General features: G+C 43.6%; 1 protein-coding gene across 1 annotated transcript; it reads right to left on the bottom strand.

Moving 5' to 3' along the window:
* Positions 1-243: 243 nt before the first annotated feature.
* On the bottom strand, positions 244-22,903 carry LOC131313429 (C-type lectin receptor-like tyrosine-protein kinase At1g52310). Its single transcript, XM_058341728.1, has 5 exons — positions 22,702-22,903; positions 22,521-22,584; positions 2,456-2,881; positions 1,587-2,157; positions 244-996 (listed from the first exon to the last, which is right to left on the bottom strand). The coding sequence occupies exons 1-5, from the start codon at positions 22,768-22,770 to the stop codon at positions 465-467; spliced, it is 1,662 nt and encodes a 553-aa protein (XP_058197711.1). The 5' UTR covers positions 22,771-22,903; the 3' UTR covers positions 244-464.
* Between the last annotated feature and the right edge of the window lie 1,700 nt (positions 22,904-24,603).

Raw genomic sequence — 24,603 nt, 5'->3', positions numbered from 1 at the left:
GCAGCGCCCACAAGTCAAGAGACCCTGCCGTGCAACTCACAGCAGGGGTGCTGACCTCTAAACAGCGCCGTTTTGGTCCATAGATTTGCACACAACTGCCCACTTCACGAGTTCACTCAGTGTCAACTCAAAATGGAATCCAATCTGTGACCTACACAGGATGGGTACGTGAACTCGTCCTACGGGTTGGATATTTTTTTATTCCAACATGAACAAAGAAAGATCAGAACACTTCCAAAGAAATTTAGGGTTACCCCCGGAATAAGATTTGCATAATTAACTTAGCAGTACAATAGGTTCAGATGAAAGTAGTATTGATTTCTCCAACAAGCAAGTCCATCATACAAAACTAAATCAGCCGTAGAACTATGTTAGCAAATAAACTAATCTTGAGTTATTCGAATCAACATCAAACCATTTTTCAAGGAATAGAAAGCACAGGAGCTCATGAAAATGATTGACGTTTAGTTCAAAATCGAAGGCTGAGCCAACTGTAGCTGATGAACAACATGAGACATTCTAGGGCGCATCGATGGGACATGTTGGGTGCAAGCATAAACAAGGTCCACCACTTTTTGAATGACTCCAGCTTCAGGAATTTGAGAAGAAGTAGAAGATGAAGAGGATATAAGAGGATCCAAGAGCTCTGGGTAGCGGTGAGCCTGCACCAAAGGTGTGGCCCACTCGAATATACTTTGCCAACCCACAGAATCAACAGCCTGTGCTGGTCTACGCCCACTAACAATTTCAAGTAGAAGCACTCCGAAGCTGTAAACATCGCTCTTTGTTGTAAGCTCGTTTCTGTACACAAACTCTGGAGCGAGGTATCCGTATGTGCCCCCAGCCATTACTGTCCTCTCATGCATCACTTCCCATGGCACAAATTTGGAGAGACCAACTCCCATAAGATGGGCCCCAAAATCTTCGTCAAGCAGCACGTTACTTGCACGGATATCACGATGCACAACCTGAGGTTTGACCTTGTCATGCAAGAACCTGTTTCAATACATCAAATGAATCAATGAAGTAAGTACTGCTACACAGAAATTTTCTCAAGTTTTGTTACCCAAGTATACATTTAAACATTAATGCAAGATAGTATTATATAAGTACAGGTCATATCTAAGACTGAATCTGCAATTTTAGTCATTACAGAGACAAAAGATTTACATCCAAAAGACAGAGATAGAAACCTCTTATTGTTTTCATGAGTTTTCAAGGGCATGGGCTTCAAATAGCATTGAAATACACCTAGACACAGTCACAAAAGAACCGCGGCAATTGGATGCTCGAGTGAGAAAACTTGTTTTACAAGTCACCGTATTGCCTTGTTTTAGCTATGGTCATGTGTTAAAGAGGATAATATTTTGGAGAATGATGGGCACCACAGCAAGCACATCTTTTCAGAATATATTTACCGTCTGTGAATCTCCTCTTCCAAATAGGGTAATATGGCACTATGGTTGAAACATATGCCTGAAAAGTTTTTGCTAACCAAATTTTCTCAGAGAAAACATGTAGCTTCAAGAGCAAGATAAACATATACAGTACAATGAAGAAGAAAAAAGATGCAACATCCTACGTACGCAATTCCTTGAGCAAGAGATGTGGCAACTTTCATTCTCATGGCCCAATCCAAGCTTCTGCCCCCCCTAGGTATGTGATGTAGCCATCTATCCAAGGGCCCATTTGCAATAAACTCGTAAACAATGTATCGGTCACCGTGATCATAGCAGCATCCTTTTACAGCCACCAAATTCGGATGATGAAGCCTGGCAACTCTTCCAATCTCCGAATAAAATTCCTTTTTCCTCTGAAAACTAGACCTCTTCAACCTTTTAACAGCCACCCTTGATCCATCAGGGAGAAGACCGCTATACGTCCCACCTGTTTTGGCATCCCCAAGAAGACGGTTTCCTTCACTGAAATTCTTAGTAATAGACCTCAGTTCCTCACTGGTGAAAACTTTCCATGATGGCGGAACTAAAGCAGTTGCAGCAGGATTAGATAGTTTGCGAGATTTTCTGCGCCTCTTGCTCCGCTTATATACAAGGAGCCAAATAACGACAGCTAGTGTAGTACAGAGAATCAATCCACTTACAACAGCGAGGATAATGAGATAGTCCATATGGCAATGCATATGGTAACATTTGTCCTCTGAAAACAAAGGGACAAAAGAAGTTTCTCAAATTAATGAAGCAAATCCAGAGAAATCAACGTTTTAGAAGAATTAGAAAGTGGCATACCACCATGAATCGTACTTCCATATATTATAAAGACAAAAAGGAAATCAACCATTTAGAAGAATAAGATAATGCCCACCATGACCTGTACTCTCATATCTTATAGAGACAAAAACGATGAATAAAAACTGAAAGAAGGTGCGGAAAGCTTCAGTGAAAAGTTACCATGACGAACAGCAAGCAAAAATGTAAAAGGAAGAGTCATCACAAACCTATATCGAGCATGCATATGAAAGAATGAGTCCCATTGCATCTCTCAGCTACAAGTGATGCGGTTTCATTAGTCACCAACGTACACCACTCATTTGAGGTCTTGGCATAGCATGATAAATTGGTGCAATCAGAATGTAAAGGTGCTCTAACAATGATAGAGTCATTCCACTCTGATGTATTGTCAGACCATTTCCAACCCAAATAAGCTTGAGAATTGATGTCTCTCCCTCCAACCCAACAGCCATTAGCAACATCACCGCACATATTTTGAACAAAGCTTAGTTCCTGAAATGATGTAACAGCTGCCAAGTGTCCATGATAACCATTGCATTGGGTCTCCGACTCATTCCATGACTGAGGGCTTGCCATATATGCAAAGCAATTTGTCTTACTTGGGTTGGTAACCCAACCAGAAGGGCATGGTGCTGTTCAAGAAGAAAATTCTAAGATTTAAGCTTATTGAACATGTCCATAACTTTTACAAAGTATAAAGAAACCCAAAAACTGGTTCCCCTCACACATATTTTGACACAAGTTTTTTTGTGGGACCCATTTCGGAGTCTCATGCAAATGATCAAAACCGTTCAATTTGTTTAAAACCTATTCGTAAGGCTTCCTGTAAAAAATCAACTCATTTGGATATTGGTAAGTACTTAATCGGTTCATTCATTTGGTTCCTGTCAAATTGCCAAATTTTTCAGAATAAAATTGAATGAACTGATCAAGCCCATACCGATACCAGAATGAGTTGATTTTTTATAGGAACTCTTCAAAACCTATTTTCAAAGAATTGAATGGCTTTGATCATTTGGTGTTAACGGATCCGGCCCCGCATATATATACAGACCCTTCCTATGAGGGATCACTCATTTTGCTTAGGTGTGGACCTCCCATTTCTGGATCGTATTTTGATGATCTGAACCGTTCAACTTGTTTAAAATATGTTTTTAAGGATACCTCGCGAGAAATCAGCTCAAAATATGACTGGAAAGTGCTTGATCCAAATAGTTTTTCATAAAACTTGACAAGAACTGTATTATGAAAAACTATTTAGATCAAGCACTTCTTGGTCATATTTTGAGCTGATTTCTCGTGGATTTCCTTAAAATCATGTTTTAAACAAGTTGAACGGTTCAGATCATCAAAATACGATCCAGAAATGGGAGATCCGTACCTAAGCAAAATGAGGGATCCCTCATAGGAAGCGCGCTCTCTCTCTCTCTCTCTCTCTCTCTCTCTCTCTCTCTCTGTATATATATATATATATATATATATTCAATCAGGTAAGGGCGCCCTTACCTTGTTAAGGTAAGGACCTCCCATTTTCCGATCGAATTTCGATGATCCGAGCCGCTCAATGTGTTTAGAACGTGATTTTAAGGGTACTCGCAAGAAATCGGCAAAAAAAATGACCGGGAAGGGCTTTATCCGAGCAGTTTTTGTTTGTTTTTTATCGAACGGTTCAAATAAAAACTGTTCGAATGAAGCCCTTCCTAATATTTTTTTTTGCTGATTTCTCGCGGGTACCCTTAAAATCACGTTCTGAACACATTGAGCGGCTCGGATCATCGAAATTCGATCGGAAAAATGGAGAAAAAGGGAAGCCCTTACCTTAACAAGGTAAGGACGCCCTTATTTGAAGGGGACTGTATGTATATATATATATATATACATATGTATCGGGGCCGTTCCGCTCACAAAATAAATAACACAACAATTGATCAATTTCAGCCCTTGCTTTGGATGAGTGAAATTAGATCTCACAACACAAGTACCCTTCTCTCATCTCAACTCACGTGTTCTCCCCCTCTCCACCCATCGACACCTTTGTTCTCTCCCCCACTTTCTCTTGTACCCGCCAAATCGAAACCTCCCCAGCAGAGCATTCCAAGTCCGCGAGTGCCGAGTATGTCCGTGTGTTGAAGACTCAAAACAAATTAGAAACCGGTAGTACGCACTCAGCTATGAAGCACGGATACTCTACTTTGGCCTCCATATCACGTATCGTATCCGTATCGGATACCGACACTCTCGGATACTCTCCGGATACGTATCCGCTACGTTTTTTAAAGTATCCTGCTTTTAGATTATTTTTTGGTATCTCGAAACGTTTCGGATACGTGTTGGATATGCTCGGATACGTTTTGGATACGTGCGAGGGTAAATATGCTATTACTTAAAATATATGGATTAAAATAATTGCAGTTAGAACTATATTTTTCTTTTTCCCCCACCAATCGACACTAGAAACACACGGACGATATCCTCTCTTTCGTCTCTCATCGAGTCTCTCATCTCTCTCGACAACCTTGTAAGTCTCTCTCTCTCTTCTCTCTTCTCTCCTCTCTTCTCTCTCGTTGTGTGTATGTATATATATAAGTAGATGTAAATATCTCTCTTGGCATGTGAAATGGTGAACTTGTGTAATGGAAAACTTTAATCATTAATGAAATTTTAGAAATTAAAAATTATATATATATATATATATATATATATAATATATATTTTATTTACTTTTGTATTCAACGTATCCCCCAACGTATCGTATCCTTCTTTTTGGAAAAATCGCGTATCCGTATCACATCATGTCCGTATCCCGTATCCGTATCCGTGCTTCTTAGGCAGTCAGTTAGGCCCATCGCCCATGGATGATTTGTTCCAAAACTTGGTTTCTCACTTTCCTTCTCTCAATTCCCTAGATTTAATTGCTCCGGTCGTAGGTTTAACTTCCGGAGCAGTAACTCTCTACCTCTCTCGCTTCAAGTCCAACCGTAATTCTCAAGTTTCCGATGTCGGCAAGTGGAGACTGTTCTCCAGCCCGACACTTCTACGGTGTCTGTAGATGTCTTTCGAGGGAATTGATTAGCTTTTGAATGAGGAGAGGCATTTGGCGAGGTTGAACAGTGAGAGGATTCAGATGAGGTTGAACGGTGGTTATGATTTGGTGGATGAGAGAGAGAGAGAGAGAGACTAGTGTATCAAAGAGTTTGCGTGGGTACTTTCGTACTGAGGACGGTGGAGAGAGTGAAAGGAGAGTATTTTTGTTGTGGGATCTAATCTCAGCCGTCCAAAGCAAGGGTTGAGATCTATGAAGCACCGACACCTCTAGAAGTCGAAGAATCGCAGTGTCAAGACACGGGGACACCGCGGGACACCTTGGAGATACGTACGGGACACGCCACGTGGCGTGTCCCATATTTTAATATTAAATTTTGAGGGGGACACGGCGGGGACACCGATGGGGACACGACAGGGGCCAAACTGCAATTTTTTAAAAAATTTTGGGGGGCCAAACTGTAATTTTCGAAAAAATTGGGGGTCAAACTGTAATTTTTTTTTAAAAAAAATTTGGAGCCAAATTATTATTATTTTTAAATTTCTGGGTGCTAAACTATAATTAATTAATTATTTATATATAAATAAATATACACGTGGCGTGTCCCCCGCCGTATCCGTGTCCCCATTTTTTTAGAATTCCCGTGTCCCGGTGTCGGTTTTGGTGTCCGTGTCCGTGTCTGTGTCGGTGCATCATAGGTTGAGATTGAGAGTCAATTATTGTGTTATTTGTTTTGTGAGCGTAACGGTCCCGTACATATATACAGTCCGTCTCCCATGAAGGGGTCCGCATCTTAGATAAAATGCGGACCTCCCCATTTCTCTCATTTCCCGATCGAATTTCGATAATCTGAACCGCTCAATGTGATCAGAACATGATTTTAAGGGTACCTATAAGAAATCGGCAAAAAAAATGACCGAGAAAGGCTTGATTTGAGCAGTTTTTATTTGAACCATTCAATAAAAAATTGTTCGGAGGAAGCCCTTCCTGGTCTTTTTTTTTGCCGATTTCTCGCGGGTACGCTTCAAATCACGTTCTGATCACATTGAGCGGCTCGCATCATTGAAATTCGATCGGGAAAGGGAGGGTCCACATTTTAACTAAAATGAGAACCCCCTCATGTGAGCTTCCATTAAGGGATCCCTTAACTTGCTAAGTTAAGGACCTCATGAGTTTGACATTATTCCCGATCAAATTTTGATTATCCGAACCGTTCAATGTGTTTAAAACATGATTAAATCGGAAAAAAATATGACCGGAAAGGGTGATCCCAGCAGTTTTTTGTAAAAACGCTATAAATGCATTTTAAGAAAAACTGTTCAGATCAAGCCCTTCCCAATCAGACTCTCTCTCTCTCTCTCTCTCTCTCTCTCTCTCTCTCTCTCTCTCTCTCTCTCTCTCTCTCTATCTATCTATATATATATACTCATATATTAGAGAGAGAGAATAGAGAGTATATATATATATAGAGAGAGAGAGAGTATATATATATATATATATATATATATAGAGAGAGAGAGAGAGAGAGAATAGAGAGTATATATCTATAGACAAAGAGAGAGAGAGTCCCCTGCTTATAAGGGCGTCAGTGGACGTCCCATATTCTCCATTTTTCCGATCGAATTTTGATGATCTGATTAGCATTTCTATCAAAAACTGATCTGATCTATCCCTTCCCGGCCTTTTTTTTTTTTTTTTGGCCGATTTCTCACGGGTACCCTTAAAATCATGTTCCGAACACATTGAGCGGCTCAGATCATCAAAATTCGATCGAGAAAATAGGGCGTACTTATAAGGGTGCCCTTATAAGAAGATTTGTGTGTATACACACACACACATAGAGTCATTTTCAGATGAGGTCCTTACTTTAGTTAAAATAAGGACCTCCTCGTTTCTCCTATTTTCCGTTCGAATTTTGATGATCCGGGCCGCTCAATGTGTTTAGAATGTGATTTAAGGGTACTCGCGAGAAATCGGTAAAAAAATTGACCGGGAAGGGCTTCATCCGCAAACTAAATCGCAGCTGCAAGCAAATACATAAAGTTCCTTCTAGATTTTAAAAAAAAAGATGGTTTCATCAAGTTCCTTTTAGATGAGAAATTTTTTGGTCATCAGATTGGATTGGGTTCATGAAAATCTTATTTTTTGGCTTGTTTTCATGCCATAGAAAATAGTTTGCTAACACACCCGAGTATATAAAGTTTTTAGACTCTCTCCACACATCCACTCATGAACAAAGTTGTGGTTACCACTGGTTAACCTTCACTATTGTAGTTTTTTTTTTTTTTTTTTTTTTGGGGGAGGGGGGACTTATTTTGAGGTTGGCTAAATAATCCCGGCTTGAAGGAGTCGTATTGAATTAGTTGAGAGGAAAAATGATTCATTGTTAGCTTAGATTTTGTTTAGCTTTTTGTTGCGGAGTGCCTTCAAGCCCGTGCTCATCCACTAGTGTGTGTGTGTGTATATAGGAGCCGGTTCCCCTCACACAAAAGTTTACACAAATTTTGACACAAAATTAATCTAAGTTCCACGTAAATGTTCGGAGCCCTTCAATTTGTTTAAAATATGTTTTGAAGAGTTCCTATAAAAAAATCAACTCATTCCGACATCGGTAAGGGCTTAATCGGTTCGGTGAGTTTTATCTTGTAAAATTTGACAGGAATCAACTAAATGAACCGATCAAGCACTTACCAATAACCGAATGAGTTGGATTTTTATGGGAACCATTAAAAATACGTTTTAAACGAATTAAACGGCTCCGATCATTTGCATAAGACTCCAAAATGGGTCCCTCAAAAAACCTGTGTCAAAATTTGTGTGAGGGAAACCGGCAAATAGTGCATACTAGAATACCTCTTGCTAAATGCAAATATGTCATGACAGCATCAGACAAACCAAGGTTGTCAAATCGAGAATCAAAATGGTCCTTTTCCGAATTGTGAATCGAATTGAATTGTGATTTGCTCCGATTCAGTCATGATTTCTATAATGCATGGAAACATGTTTATTGTTTAGGGTAACGAAAATGTATGCTATAAATGGAAGTTTTAGACCTAAATTAGTAAAAAGCTTTCTTCTAAATGATGATTTGATAATAATGTGGATTAATAGGTAAGCTACTTCTATTGCAACTTCCAAGAGATGAAGATCCGTGAATCCTACTTATATATACATATATGTATATATACACACACACACAAAACTTCAGGTAAGGGCGCCCTTACCTTGTTAAGGTAAGAAACCTCCCATTTTTCGATCGAATTTCAATGATCCGAGCCGCTCAATGTCTCCAGAACGTGATTTTAAGGGTACTCGCGAGAAATCGGCAAAAAAATGACCGGGAAGGGCTTCATCCAAGCAGTTTTTGTTTATTTTTTATCTAACGGTTCAAATAAAAACAGCTCGAATGAAGCCCTTTCCGGTCTTTTTTTTTGCTGATTTCTCGCGGGTACCCTTAAAATCACGTTCTGAACACATTGAGCGGCTTGGATCATCGAAATTCGATCGGGAAATGGGAGAAAAGGGGTGGCCCGCAACTTAATACGGTAAGGGCACCCTTACCGTAAGGGGACTCTATATATATATATATTGTGAAAAAGAGTTAAAAGTACAAAACAAACCTTTAGAAGGTCTATAGGGTGGTTGTATTCCATTTTTCTTTGTTATCACTCTCGTAATAAATCTCCCCTTCTTATTACCTATAATGCTACATGAGGAGAAACATAGACTAAACATGGCATATAATGATACTAAAGACCTTAAAAAAAAGTTTGAACCCTTTTCCAACAACCAAAAGCAAAAAAAGAGTTGAAAATGAATTCGTGAAATTTTAAGCGAATCGAATGATTCACCGATTCAATACACCGATCCACAAACTTGGATCGCCAATTCACTTACGATTCACTGCTATTTCTAATTCACTCAGCCTATTCAAAACGATTACCCACTGAATCGTATCGAATCGTACGATTTTAACAACCATGCGCGCCAGACTAACAGGAAGACTTTATAGGACACAAATAAAAGCATAAGTTAAAGAACTGTGCTACACACACAGCAATCTGTGCACAGATTGTGCACAGATTTCATTGTGGAGCCCACCACAGGTCCCACACAAATCATCCGAGCCGTTCATTAAATGTAAAACATTTTTTCAAGGGTCCCCGTAAAAAATAAGCTCAATCCAATACCTATAGGTGCTTCATCCAACCATCTAACTTTTCATTCAGATTTCCGGATAATGAAAAGTTATATGATTGGATCGAGCACCTATAGCTATCGGATTGAGATTATTTTTTACGGGGACCCTTGAAAAAATGTTTTACATTTAATGAACGGCTCGAATGATTTGTGTGGGACCCGTGGTGGGCCCCACAACAAGATCTGTGCACAGATTGTATGTGTGTGTAGACTTTCTGTAAGTTAAAATCTACAAACCAGAGGTATGATAATTGATCCAGATCAATAAACCAAGTAAGAACCCAGGTTTTTTGAATCAATGACAAAGATGAAGACAAATTTAAGTCGGTCAAAGAATGCTGAGTTCAATGGGATTGACCGGGGGACACCATGCCTCAATGGAATTCATGATACGGATGTAGAACAAGTGGGATGCCACAAAGATTCACTTTTAGAACTATGTGACCCGTTGATCCTTGATATGAGCTCCTCTTTGATTGGTTTGAGTGTTTCCTAGCCATCTTGCCCGAACTTGCATAGTGAACGCACGATTAAGACCTGGCCAAGGTTGCCCGGTAAGGCCCTCCGGCGAGAGGATGAGATTGTGCAAAGAACCAAGCAAAAGACTAGGGGTTTAGAGATTGAGTAGCACGTACCTCTCTAGGGTTGTTTCGCTTGGTATTTATAGAGTCTTGACTTGCTCTCCAAGTACAGGCATGTGCCTTGCTCGGGTTGACTGACGTCACTTGATAAGATTTGGTAACCGTTTTTTGTGTGAGTTGGCACTCCCATGTGCGCCCATCATTATCTTTTGGCATAACGGCTTCAGCGCGTGAGGTGACATGTGATGCCGCGATTGGCCGAGCCCCATCCTTGGTCGAGCCTGAGGGCAAGTGACTCGAAAGAGGGATGACACCGACGGAGTGGATGGTCCTAACGGTGGCCGAACCTGAAGACCTTTCCCCTTAGCCGAGGCGTCGAGTACGTGTGGAACGATCCTTCCCCAGGCCCCGGTCATTGCTGAACCTGAGCGTGGATACAGCTGACTCCCTCGAAGTTAACCTCAGTCTATGCCTGCTGGACATGGGGGCCGAGTCATTAAGTTCGGCCAACTACAATAGCTCCTCAATCTCTGACGACGCCATTGTTTGGTAGGGATTGAATATGAGCCTGGCTGAGCTTCAGAATTCGCCGAACCCAAATGATTATGGATGTGACGGCCATCTAACCAAACCTTACCACCTCTTGTCTCCTTGGAGAAGCAGCAACCGCCAGAGTCAAGCCCCAATGGAAGGGCGCCAGGTGTCATCTCTCATGTGGGTGTAGCAGATGAAAAGAAGTCTGGCATGCGCTGGGTAACTGCATGGTTGTCCCATCAAGGCCACGTGTTAGACGTTGATTGGTCGTCGGTTCGATGGTGTAATAATGAGCAGGAAATTCGAAACCTCTCCCCTTCCTCTATATAAGGGACGATGGGAGGAGAGAGAAAGGTTACAACTTCTTCCTCTCTCTAGAACTCGAACTCACAGAGCTTCTTCAGCTTTCCAATCCTCAGATCCAACTTTCACGATCGAATCCGCTCGAAATCTTCAGGTATGTCTTCGATTCATGTTATTCTTCACTTTTCTGCAATTCACTTTGGTTTTCATCGTTCTTTAGCGTTTTCTTCGAAGTTTTTGTTCTGAATGAACAGTATGAAGACAGAGATGAACAGTGATGTTCATCCCTATCTTCAACTTGTTCTTCATGGCCCCAGTTCTGTTGGTTGGCTCTGGCCGACACTGGATAACGCCGAACCCCTTAATCTAAACTTCGAGAGATTCCCGAGCCTGTGTCTGTAGAGTAAACTAGGGTGAGCCAGTACGGTAGCTGAACTTAGTGAGACCCATGTCTTTTCGCCGACAATGAGGTTCCTCATTTGATTTCCTTTTTGCTTTGTTAGGTCTAGCTCACCCGGTGATTGTAATCTCTTTAGACTCCGAAAGCTCAGGAGATGATTCCAGCGACACGCAGATCCGAGAGTGGTTGGATAGGAGTAGGAGTAGGAGCCGACACCAGAATTCCTCCACAGCCTTGAATATGTCCATTGACTCCAACATTCGAACGCCGAGTGCGGTTATGAATACGGGGGTGATGAGTTCCTCACCGAGCCTGAGATCTTGTTCACACAGCCACACCATCCGAGGCCGAGCCCTAGAGAGGAACGAAAGCTGATTCGAGGTTCCACTTTGGAGCCGAGGCCTCGACTTCTGCAAATTCTGGGTGTGGTGCTGCCCTTGCTGTGGATAAAGAGGTCGCCGACCTCTACGAGAGGGGTCAAGTTTGCCCCCCACGCCCATTACTTTAGCGGTGATTCTGGAGAATACGAGAGATTCTGTCGAGCGTATAATATTCCTGATGACTTGGTCGTTAGCCGAGTGGCTAGTGATCAAATCAAGGATAAAGGTATGCACAAGCCCGAGCATATCACCGTCACCTTAATGGCCATTTGTGAGGCTGGGCTACAGTTCCCTCTCCATCCGTTCCTTAGGGAGCTCTTGGCTCGGTTTAGCCTTGTTCCTCATTTTTTTGCCATCAATAGCTTTAGGATTGTGATGGCCATTATTGCATTAAAGGAGATTCATGTCCTGGAGTTTACTGTCACCGACCTTTTCGAAACTTACATCATGTCTCGGCATGGTCGTACCGAGCTTAGATACCTTTCGATGCGTAGGGGTAAGGAGCCGTTGGTGGATAGGCTGCCCAATACTGATAAGTGGGCAAATTTTTATGTGGAGGTACACAGTAATTACGAGTTCGGTGACCAAACTTACCGTAAGGATCACGTACCAAAGATAAAAGACTTCAAAGGTTTCTTAACTTTCTTCTTTCCTTTATTTCGCCGTGCCAAATTTCCATTTATTGAATTGGTTCGTACCCACTATGTATTTTCACCTTTTTTACAGATCACCGAGCCATCACCAAGACCCTGCAATCTCTATCTGCAATCTCTATCCACTAAGAAGAATGTTGACGTTTTCAGGTCGCAGGCTTGTCGTGACGCGCCGACGCTGCTGAGTTACGTCCCTACGTACAAGGGCAAGCTCAAGAGGAAGGATAATGAGGTAGGGAAGCCGAGCAAGAAGGCTGGGACTTCGAAGAAGAGTGGAACAAGGGAAAGGAGCCAAGGTTGAAGTTCCCAACTTTCAGGAAGCCGGCCTCGTCTTGGTTTAGCCAGAATCAGGAACTGTGCTCCCGGGTATTGACGTACCTCTCTAGACCATCGTACCTAAATTCACCAAGGAAATGTCAAGGAGGAACACCGTGCGTGTCAACCTGAGGGGAAATGTGCCGGCGTCGCCGAGCGGATCCAATCCAATCGAGCCCCAAGAAAAAAGGCAAAAGGTGACACATGACTTCTTCCCCACCAAGCCTCAAACCCCAGGCCCGTCAAAGAAAGAGAAACCTAAAGCATCAGCTGTTGGTGGCTCGAAGGTGGTTCAAAAATCAGTCAGTACCGTGGGGCACGTGGTTGCTCAGGAGTTGCCCCCTCCTACGCTTTGGTAGATGGGAGGCTGGTGACAGTTGAAGACAGCGTCAAGGCCAACCCCGGTCTTGCTGTTACAATGCTTCAGGGACTCGTCCTGCCGAAGGATATGGAGAAGGTTCCTCAGGACCTTTAGCTGAGCTTGGTCCACGCGAGTGCTTATCTGGTGCAGGTTTGTCCGAGCCTCACCTTCTTTGTTTTTGTTCTTTTTATTATCCCGAGCTTGACGAGTCTTCCTTTTTTCAAGTTGGGCAGGTTTTGCTTCATGCCTCAAACAAGGCCTTACTTGCAACTGCCGAGAGGTCTCGCTACCGCAAAGACTTGAAAGCGGAGCGTGACAAGGTCAAGGCATTGGAGCAGCAGCTGAAGGTGGCCGAGGCCAAGACGGGGGGATTGGAGGAGGAGAGAGACGAAGCTCTTGGTAGGGCGAAGGCCGCCGAGTGTGAGTTAGGGAAGATGAAAGAAGAGAAAAAAAGAAGCTGAAGGAGGCCGGCGCCAAGGGCTACCAAGCTGGCCTTGATTGAGCGGGTGAGGAATATAAAAGGGATGCAAGAAAGATGGTGAACAAGGAGGTCATCTTGAGGTTGCCGATCGCCTATAGAACAGGGTACAAAGATGGGGTGGTTGCTGCAACCAGAGTTCCTCAGCTGGAGGCTAACATGAATCTGACCAAGCAGATTCCAGCACCTGTTGTGCCCGAACTCAACCTTCCGTATATGGACGAAGAGTGCACGCCCCTTCCCCCCGAGGAATTTCCCAAGAGCGATGAGGAGATTGAAGATGTTTCTGGTTCGGATGCCGAAGGTGGATAGAGGGCCCAGGCAATTGCTGTTGCTGATGATGCTGGAAAAGAAGCTACGGATGCCAATCCAAACGCCGAGGCGGAAAATGTTGAGCAGATCTGAAGATAACACCCGCAGGTGCCGACTTTGGGGTGGTCGGTTACCGTAGGTAGCAACCCTTTTCTTTTTAGAACTTGTCTCTTTTTTTTCTTGAATTTTATGGACTGGACGGCTCCTTACGCTGGAGTTTGTCGTGCCAGATTGTAATAGTTTGTGGAGGTCGGTATCAAACGGTTTACCGCGCCATACCTCCCTGCTTAGGAAATTTTGCAACTCTTTATTGTGAATGAATGCCTTGATTGAATTCCTGTTTGCAATGCTCTACTTTTATTTATGCCTTGGAAAGGTTTTGGTTATGCTGTTGCTTTGAATATTATGATTGTAGCCCCCACTTTGATTTGAGTTCAGCTTAGAGCCGAGCTTTGACCAAAGTATAGAAAGCTTACCAAGTCGAATAAAGGTCCCTGCATTTGGTTGGAGCTTCGGCCAAAGTGCCAGCCCCTAGCCACGGTGCAAAGGACTTAAATGTTTGAAGTTTGTGGGTGGTTTGCTTACCGAACCGTGAGTGTAACCGAGCTGTGGCCGACCTTTTTGTCTTGCCAAGCCAAACCGTAGCCGAAGTTCCAGCCGTAATGTATGCCTTAGGCTTGATGGACCATATGTCCAGGGTGCTTTTAGGGCATCATAATGGCCAAAGCGGTGGCGCAAGCGCCGTTTGTGGGTGTGACCGAAGTCATCGTTTGTTGTTGTCAGCAAGTGCTGATGTGGGTTAAAATTTAGTAAACTAGGAAAAGTGAAAGTGGAGAATTTCATAGAGAACATAAGTTGCCGAGCAAGACGTTGTACTTGTATTAAAAACGAGGACGAAATACAAGTTGGAACGAAGTTTCCCGAACTACAGTTACACTGTCATGAACATAGATAAGGGCCGAGGCTGACGCAACACAAAAAGAAAAACAAGGCTTGTGGCCGAAACAAAACATAAGTTAAGATAGATAGTGGCCGAAGACATGGCACACTAGTGGGGTTTATCACATGTATGCCTTTTACAAATTCTGGGCATTCCACGGGTTGGTGAGGACCTTCCCAGTTATGTCCTCCAAAACATAAGCTCCTTCGCCAACAATCCAGACCACACAAAATGGCCCCTCCCAGTTTGGTTTAAACTTTGTCTTCTTGCTGGCTTGCACAACATTCCTTCGTACTAAATCGTCTGGCTTGAAGATCTTGGTCCTCACACTGCGGTTATAGCCTTCGGCGGCTTCTTGTTGGTTCTCTGCAAGTTTTAGCCGAGCGTCATCACGCTTCTCCTCTGCTAGAACCATCTCTTGTTCGACAGCTTCTTCATTGGTTTTTGGGTCGAAATGTTCTATTCTCAAGGTGGGAAATCTTGACGCCAAAGGGATTACGACCTCCATGCCAAACGCCATGCAAAATGGTGTCTGGCCCGTCGATCGCCAAGGTGTGGAGCGGTAAGCCCACAGTACTCGTGGCAGTTCCTCAGTCCATTTTTCTCTTTTGGAGTTAAGCCGGCGCTTAATCCCAACACAGACTGTCTTGTTCATTGCTTCGACTTGTCCATTTCCTTGAGGGTATGCAAGGGTAGAGTTGAACAAGCGTATTCGAAATTCTTCACAAAGGCTAATGAGGTCCTTATCGACAAATTGGGTCTCGTTGTCCAAGGCGATGGCATAAGGGACACCGAACCTTGTGACAATGTTACGCCAGACGAATCTCCAAACGTAGGCCTCAGTGATTGTGACCAAAGGCTTGGCCTCAACCCACTTCGAGAAATAATTTGTTGCCGTTATGGGTATTTGAAGCCATCTAGGGCAGTTGGCAACTTTCCAACAATATCTAGCCCCCATTGAGCGAAAGGCCAAGGGCTGGTTATTAGGGAGAGATTTTGCGCTGGCTACTTAGGGATGGGGGAGAATAACTGGCATGGTCAGCATTTGCGAACAACTTCTTCGCAATCCTTCTTCATGTTCTTCCAAAAATAACCTTGACTCATCGCGCGTTGAAAGAGAGAACGACCGCCAGAGTGACAGCCGCAGCTACCTGAGTGAAGCTCGGCAAGAATTTGTGGTACTTGTGTTATGTGGATAACGAGGAGGTACGGCCCAGAGATGGATTTCCTGTAGAGTTGGCCGCTCTCGGAGAGCCAGTAGTAGGCGACCTTATTTCGGATACGGTAAGCTTCTTTTTTGTCTGTCGGGAGAGTGTCATCTTCGAGGAATGCAACAATCTCGTCCATCCAACTTGGACCGAGCTCTATGTTGACTACTTCTGGAGTTGTATCGAAAGTTGGGTGGTCAATGCTGCCGAAGTTAATGGTTCGGAATTCAGAAGCTTTGAATGCCGAAGCGAGGCTGGCGAGTGCGTCGGTGTGGGCGTTATGTTCGCGGTTGATTTGCTCAATCTTGAAACTCTTGAAGTGTTGGATGAGCTCGGCCACTGTTGCTTGGTATTTCAACATCCTGGGGTCCCGAGCTTTGTAGTCCCCCAAAAGCTGATTGACTATAAGTTGGGAATCACAGAAAACGGCCATGTCATCGACCTTCATCGCTATTGCGGAGCGCAAACCAGCCAAATGTGCCTCGTACTCGGCTTCATTGTTTGTGGCGGGGAAGTCGATGCTGATAGAGCTTTCGTGAAGTGTCCCGCAAGGGGAGGCCAAGACAACTCCTGCCCTCGCTCCATTGTTGTTTGAAGCACCATCAACATGGAGGCACCATATGTCGCCTTGGAAAAGGTGCCAAGGCTGTTGGGCTATTTCTTGTTCGACTACAGGTTGGGGTGGTGTGGGGGTGTTAAGGATGTTCGTGTCTTTTGGAGTCAATTCAGCTATGAAATCGGCGAGAATTTGCCCCTTAATTGCAGTCCGTGGCTCAAAGCGAATGTCAAAGTTTGCCAATTCAACAACCCACTCGGAAACTCTGTTGGAGAGGTCGGCTTTCCGAAAAAGGCTCTTGAAAGGGTGCTCCGTTAGGATGGTGATTGTATGGGACTGGCAGTAGCTTCCGTGCAGCTGAGGCAAGTGCAAGTGCAAGTGCTAACTTCTCAAGAGGGAGGTAGCGCGTTTGCGCGGGTAGGAGCGTTTTGCTTGTGAAATAGATCGGCATGTCGTCGGCGCCTTCTCGCCGAACCAATGCTGAACTGACAGCGTGAGCCGAGATGGCGAGGTATAGGTAAAGAGTCTCAAATTCTTTTGGTTTTACCATTAGTGGAGCCGAGCTCAGGTAGCCTTTAAGTTCAGCCAATGTTGTATCGCAATCTGGAATTCATTCGAAATTGCGCCAGCTTTTGCCTTTCAATGCCTGGAAAAATGCATGGCACTTGTCTGATGATTTGCTGATGAACCGGTTTAGAGCCGCCACCATGCCTGTTAGTCTCTGGACTTCTCTAATTGTTCGTGGTGGTCTTAAATCTGCAACGGCCTTGATTTGGTGGGGGTCGGCTTCAATACCACATTTGGTGACCAAGTGTCCAAGAAATTTTCCCACCTTACGCCGAACGCACACTTTTTTGCTCTTAAGTGGAGCTTGTGAAACTTTAGAATTTCAAAGACATCGGTCAACTCCCGAGGATGGTTGTACTCCTTCTGGCTTTTGATGACGAGGTCGTCAATGTATGCTTCCACAGTGTGGCCGATCTGGGCGTGGAGCATTTTGAAGATGGCCCGGGTGAATGTGGCACTGGAGTTTTTAAGCTCGAAGGGTATGACTCGGTAACAGTAGATGCCATATGGAGTTATGAACGCCGTCTTTTCCAATGCAATCTGGTGGTAGCCTCGATAGGCATCTAGAAAGCTTAGCCGAGCATGGCCGGCCGTGGCATCCACCAATTGATCGATTTTTGGAAGTGGGAACGAATCCTTAGAGCAGGCGTCATTCAAATTGGTGTAATCGACGTAAACTCGCCATTTGTCAGTTCTTTTTCTTCACAACCACAGTGTTTGACAACCATGTGGGATATTGCACCTCCTGAATTGCATTGGACTCCAATAGGCGGTTGACTTCGTCCATGATGGCCTCGGTGTGTTTGGGAGCCGAGCGCCTTGCCTTTTGAACAATAGGTTTGGAATCTTTCTTGATGTTGAGTGAGTGGCTAATGAAGTCCGGATCGACTCTTGGCATCTCGTAAGGGGTCCATGCAAACACTTCGATATTGTCCTTGAGGAATTGAAACATTTCTTCGCGCTCGGCGTCACTGAGAGAGGACCGAAAAAAAAAAAGCGCGAGCTGTCCTCGTTGATTGGCATGGATACGAGGTCTTCGATTGCTTTGTCCTCGGCTTTTTCGCCAACATCTTCAATGACTGTCGAGTCTGGTACATCGACCCATTGGACTTGCTTTGCTTGAGTGGTGAACGGCCGAGACGTAGCATTTTTTGGAGGCGACTTGATCGCCACGTAGGTCTTCTTGTCTTCTGTTTGTGCCAATAAAGTAGACAACCTGGTGGTAAGTGGAAGTGGTGGCTTGCATATCGTGAAGCCAGGTTCGGCCAAGGATGGCGTCGTATGGGCTCGGAACGTTGACGACGATGAACTTGACGCTCAACGTTTTTGAACCATCGACGACAGGAAGGAAGATGCGGCTGAGCAGCCAGACGGGGGTGCCATTAAAGCCAATGAGGGGCACCTCCGCCAGCTATAGGGCCGACTCTGGGAGATTTGGTTTCTTGAAAAGGTCTTAATACTAACCTCCGCCGAACTGCCTTGATCAATAAGGACTCGTTTAACATCGTGAACGCCAATCTGAACGATAACTATGAGGGCGTCGGAGTGAGGGGTTTGCACCATTTTGAGGTCACGCTCGGTGAAGGTGATCGTCCACTTTGGTAAGTCTTGCAGGCGTGGTTGCTTTGACCCAGAGCCCATCGAGAGTATCTGCTTAAAAGTGGAGGCACGATCAAGATCGGCGTGAAGAGTGTCCTCGGTTTCTTTGGTTACTGGGCCATGGATGACATGGATCGTCATTCGCTGCTCACTGGGGTTTGGGTTGGTGAGAGCCTGGCAGGCGGGTGTCTTGGCTTGGTCAATATACTGGTCAAGGTGACCTTGAGACGTAAAGCGCTCCAAGAGTGCTTTGTATGGGGCGCAGGCTGTGGTATAGTGGCCGAGCTCATTGTGGTAGGAGCATTTTCCTTGGGTTTTGATATGGCTGAGCCGTGTCGGTGCCAAGCTTGCCCGTCGGCCATTCAAACCAAGGTTGTCTCATGATCTCTTTGAGGAAAGACCAAATTGGTTCCTTGAAAACTGTTGATTCGGCTACATAGTCGTGTTCCTTCGGTGGACGTTTTTTTCCTTCCTAGATGTTTTTGACGTGCTTCTTGGGCTGGGATTGCGTGATGGGGATTGGTGCTGGTGGCTGAGGAGTGATCGTGGGCAAAACAGCAGCTGGGTTGGGAATCCCCTGAGCTGCTCGATCTGCGTCTGCGTAGAGTTCTTCAAGGGCACAGAACCTTTCCACAATCCTCATTAGTTCGCCCATGCCGTGTGGAAGACGGATTGCAGTTCATCTACGATCTTGCTGCCAGACTCCAATCTGTTTTTGAAAGAACGCACGACCCAATACTCATCAATCCCAAGGATTTCGTTGAAAAGTTGCCAATAACGTTTGGAGTACTACCTGAGCGTCTCCGTCAGGAGCTTCCGCATTTGAGATAGGGATTCAAGCTCCTTGGTCGTTCTGTTGCTGGTGATGAAGCGGGTATTAAATGCCCGTTCAAGGTCGGGCAAGTTCCAGATGGATCCAGCGGGCAATTTGTTGAACCACTGGAGTCCAAGGGAGCCGAGGCTGGCGGGGAACGCTTTGCACTTGATTTCATCCTTCGTGGTACATAGTTCAATGGTCTGGCTGAAATGGATCAGGTGCGTGTAGGCTTTGCAGGTGTTTGGCTCAAATTTTGTGAACTTCGGCAAATGGAAGGTGGGTTCGGCCGTTGTGCTGATTATGTGAGCTGCGAAGGGTGAAACACCGAGGTCCTTCAGTTGCCATTCAAAACCTGGGCGCGGTGGCTTGTCGTGCCCGTCGGTTCTTGTCTATCTTTGGAATCTCTGTCTGAGGGTTTTTCGTGGTCTCTGTGCCGAGGCTTCTCCTTCATCTCGGTATCTGCTTGGTGAGGTTCGTCAATAGACTTTTCTCTTTCACGGCAGACCTTTGGGTCGTCATTCTGTCCTCCGACGCGGAGGCCTTTCCCATCTCTCCGAGCTCTCTTCTCATTTTCCAAGTTTTCAAATGGAATTTCATCGAGGTGCTGGGAAACACGGCGCCTTGTCTCAAGGGAGGCTCGGCTCCGCTCCTGGTGGCTTTTCGAGCGATGCGTCGCGGAGGTTGTTGGCTACCGATAGAGGATTAGTTCCCTTGCGTCGCCCTTCTCGGATGTGAAGCCAATGCGGTCTTTCACGAAACCGCAGTAGCCCGTTTCGAAGGGCTGCTCCTGCGACGGTGGAGGAGGTGGTGGGGGAGGGGTTTGCCTTCGTCGCCTCCTATCTCCAGCAAATCTGAACGTAGCAGATCTGAACGTAGCTGGTGCGACTTCTTGCATGTGTTGCTTCATTTGAGCCATCTCCGCCCTTAGAGCCGCGTTGTCTCTTTCATCGTCCTGTCGCTGCAACAGGCGGATGTAAACCGCCGTTACATCGTCCTGAGCCGGAGACAGCCCAGAGCTAACGGGAATCGAGATGGACATGTGCCTTTCCAGGGGTGGAATGATTGGATTTCCGTTGGCATCTTTGGCCCCCGAAATGGTAACGTCCGTCAAATCTCCGCCCATCGTGGCTGAGGCTATGGTTCTTGGGAAGAGGAAGGTGGTACGAAGGAAATTCGAGCCGCTTTGAATCAGAAGTGTTTCACGTCGGGTTCACCAATTTGTGTGGCCCGTTGATCCTTGGTCTGAGCTCCTCTTCGATTGGTTTGAGTGTTTCCTAGCCGCCTTGCCCTAACCTGCACAGTGAACACACGACTAAGACCTGGCCGGAGTTGCCCGGCAAGGCCCTCCGACGAGAGGATGAGATTGTGCAGAGAACCAAGTAAGAGACTAGAGTTTTAGAGATTGAGTAGCATGTACCTCTCTAGGGCTACTTCGCTTGGTATTTATAGAACTTGCTTGACTTGCTCTCCAAGTACGGGCATGTGCCTTGCACGGGTTGGTTGACGTCGTTATGACGTCACTTGATGAGATTTAGTAACCGTTTTTGGTGTGAGTTGGCACCCCCATGAGCGCCCATCACTATCTTTTGGCATAACGGCTTCAACGCGTGAGGTGACATGTGATGCCGTGATTGGCCAAGCCCCTTCCTCAGCCGAGCCTGAGGGCAGGTAACTCGAAAGAGGGATGACACCGACGGAGTGGATGGTCCTGACGGTGGCCGAACCTGAAGACCTTTCCCCTTAGCCGAGGCGTCAAGTAAGTGTGGAACGATCCTTCCCCAGGCCCCAGTCATCGCCGAACCTGAGCATGGATACGGCTAACTCCCTCGAAGTTAACCTCAGTCCGCGCCTTCTGGACATGGGGTCCGAGTCATTAAGTTCGGCCTACTACAAGAACTAATCTAGGAACTTAATAATCCTCCTCATCCCATTTTGTCTTCATTTGCTTTTTGATGCCCAGTGTGATAGAAAGATCAACTTATTTTTGCAATGACCTACGTAGATTCCACCTTCAACAATAACATTTTAGATGAATTCAGTAGCAACTCAAACCTAACACTCCTAATTTGGATGACGATTCTTCAGAAGTGGAGGATTCAGCATTCTAATTTTCTGCGGTTACCATCAAACCTCATACACTCAAGAGACTGAGATGGCTTGTCCTTTTGGAAAAGAAACAGCATTCTAATTGGATTGCTTTTTTTGAAAAAATAAACCAAAGGTACTCTTACTTAGAAGAAATTCCTGGAAACCACGTCATGGTGGTGGAATAGCATGGAGCTCTGAGTCCTGCTATAAAGTGATCTTCCTAGGTTAGCTCACTTTCACATTAAAAAAAAATTTGAAAAGAATCTACTAAGTTTTTACCATAGGGTTGTTTATAAATTCAAAATCTACGTCAATAGCATACACCTCAACCTCACCCTCCCAGACCACTAGAACTCACGCCTTCGATGTTGCTTCACTATTAATCACCCTTATTTTTGTCATCCCTGTAAGATAGACGTACTACTTGGTTTGAACATTGATTTGCTGGAAGTTGAAGATTGACCTCTTTCGTCTGCAGCGCATGTTCTACTACCAAGTTATATACTGATTCAGCTACCGTGTTTATGTGCGCATGCATAAAATAGGTCCAATTTTTTGTTTATAATAAAGCTCCCACATTTCTTGGGTTATACTTTTGTTTCGGAAACATCTCCATTTTCAAGCAGATCGTAATGCAGCATCGAGACAAACACCCCCAAACCCCGCGCGAAAACTACCCCACTTGAAATTCCCATAGTTATGCCACTAAGCTAAATCAACAAGGAAGTTTAACTACTTTTACCGGAACATCTCACCCTGGAAAAATCTGAAGAGTCACCTACTTTCTAAAATTGGGACAAACAAAAAACAAAATTTTGAGTTCCTAATTCCTATACACAATGGATTACATTTGGGCAACTAATTTTTACGAAGACCGAATGTAACTACGAGAAATCGCGTTCAAGGAAGAAAATATCAGTGAAAGAAATGGCGCACCTTCACTGCGGTTTTCTCTGTCAGAAGGGGCAACAAATTGCACACTAACTGAATTGTTGAGGACCTAGAGTAAAACCATAACATTTATATTCGTGTATGCTTAAATGAGACCAAAAACAATGAAATCAACTCAAAATCGCACGAAATAGTTGAAACACAGGTAATGAGTCGGACTACTCACGGAGCTGGAAGCGCTAAGGGGAAGCACAACGCAAGCAATTACAAGCAGAGAGAGAAGACTTTCTCCCATCGCCGAAGAAATTAGTATAACGATTATGCTGTTAGAGTACTCCGAGAAGACACAAAACCCTAAAAGTGTTGCATTTAGAGAGAGAGAGGGGCAGAGAGAGAGAGAGAGAGAGAGAGAGATGTTAATATCTGGCGGTCAGACTGAGTTTTGGGCATTAAATTCGTAGGAAGGAGTGTTGGTAGTGGGTACCGTTGGTCGTTGTTTTTCCTGACAGGAGAGACTGATGCATTCATTTGAGGTCCCATTCAGTTAAGATTATTATTATTTTATAACTTATTTTTTATTTTACGAAATTTATTAATCTCTCATAATATATTTTATTTAATTCAAAAATTTTATAACTTATTTTTTATTTTACGAAATTTATTAATCTCTCATAATATATTTTATTTAATTCAAAAAATAAGTTTTAAATAAATACTTATTTTTAGTTAAGGCCCCGTTCAATTAAATAAGTTAACTGGCTTATTTTGTTGTCCTTATTCAATTTTTTTTCGTATTTGTTAATTTTTTGTCAATTTTTTAAAAATTATTGCATCGTCATGACCAGAGGAATCTAAAAAGTAAAAAATTATGATCGAAACCTAATTTTTTTTAGCAGAAACACACCATGAATTCAACTTCTCCAAACAGACAGCAGTTTGGCTTGAGAGATTTCGTCGGTGAGAAATTGTAACAATATGCAGGCTATTTGGGGTTAATTAGATTTTTGGAACTCGCAATGCTGAGGGTGGGTTCCAGAAACTTTCTTATATTATAAGTACTTATTTTGAAATTTCTCAAATAAAAATGAAAAGGGTTGTTTCACAAAGCCCAAATAAGTTCGTAATTCACATTTTCAAACTCTAAAATAATGTAAATGAAAATTAATTTTTCAATTTTTTTTGCACCGTATTAAAGATCTCAATGAGATATATCAAACAACATACATATTGATAGGAAAATTATTTGCGTAAACACATAATTTTTGAGCTTGAAATTATTTTTTTTAAAAATAAATACTTATTTTCCTTTTGTGAAACATGCCTTACCATTAAACAAAAAATAAGTACTTATATACGTTCTGGAACGGGGCCTAACTGTACCGACACTAGTTGGAAAAACGGTCATATGTACCAGCTCGAGATTCAAAAACATATTCCACTTGTTTTGTTTCAAACTAGACTCGTAGAGGTTTCTAACGATGGTTTCTAACGATGCAACCCGTGCACCATGATTATGTCCGAGCGATAATAGATTTGCATTTAAAGTTGATCAAAAATCTGTCTTTGCACCAATTTTGCTATTATTCTAAGTTATAATCGCGAAGTCGTAGTAAGATTATTTGAACTCAATTTTAATTTATGACCTATCAATTCGAAGAGGAAGAAGTCTACTTTTCAATAGTTTAAGGCTGCATTCTCTTAGACTTAACTTAAATTTAATTTAAATCTGAAAATTTTGTCCTTATTTGAAATTTTTTCGCATTTTTAGTTTTGCACCAAACTTTTGTGAATTATTGATTCGTCTTGATGAAAGGAATCAGAAAAGTAATTTTTTTTTACTTTTACCCAAATATTTTGAGAAAGTGCCAAAATTTTACTTTTCTGATTCCCCTCGTTGAAACAAATCAACAACCCACAAAAGTTTGTAACAAAACTAACAAATATGAAAAAATTCAAATAAGACCAAAATTTTCAGATTTAAGTTAAGTTCAAAAGAACGTAGCCTAAGGGTCATTCTTAAATTCACGTTACTTTATTGGGTATAGTCAAAACAATACACCTTGGCCACAAACTTGGTCTCTATTCTTGGGAATTCTTGTATCTAAATCTCATTGAGTCATCTTTGGAG

This window comes from Rhododendron vialii, chromosome 13a (genome assembly GCF_030253575.1).
Source record: "Rhododendron vialii isolate Sample 1 chromosome 13a, ASM3025357v1".
Classification (NCBI taxonomy): Eukaryota; Viridiplantae; Streptophyta; class Magnoliopsida; order Ericales; family Ericaceae; genus Rhododendron; species Rhododendron vialii.
The sequence above is the reverse complement of the archived record's forward strand: the minus strand, read 5'-3'. Positions and strand labels throughout refer to the sequence as shown.

Excerpts from the sequence above, each read along its gene's own strand:
- LOC131313429 (XM_058341728.1), bottom strand. The coding sequence starts at position 22,770 with ATGGGAGAAAGTCTTCTCTCTCTGCTTGTAATTGCTTGCGTTGTGCTT. Across the intron at positions 2,158-2,455 it reads CATATGCATGCTCGATATAG|AGGACAAATGTTACCATATG; the intron begins GTTTGTGATGAC and ends CTTTGTTTTCAG. Across the intron at positions 997-1,586 it reads TCTCTTGCTCAAGGAATTGC|GTTCTTGCATGACAAGGTCA; the intron begins GTACGTAGGATG and ends GTATTGAAACAG.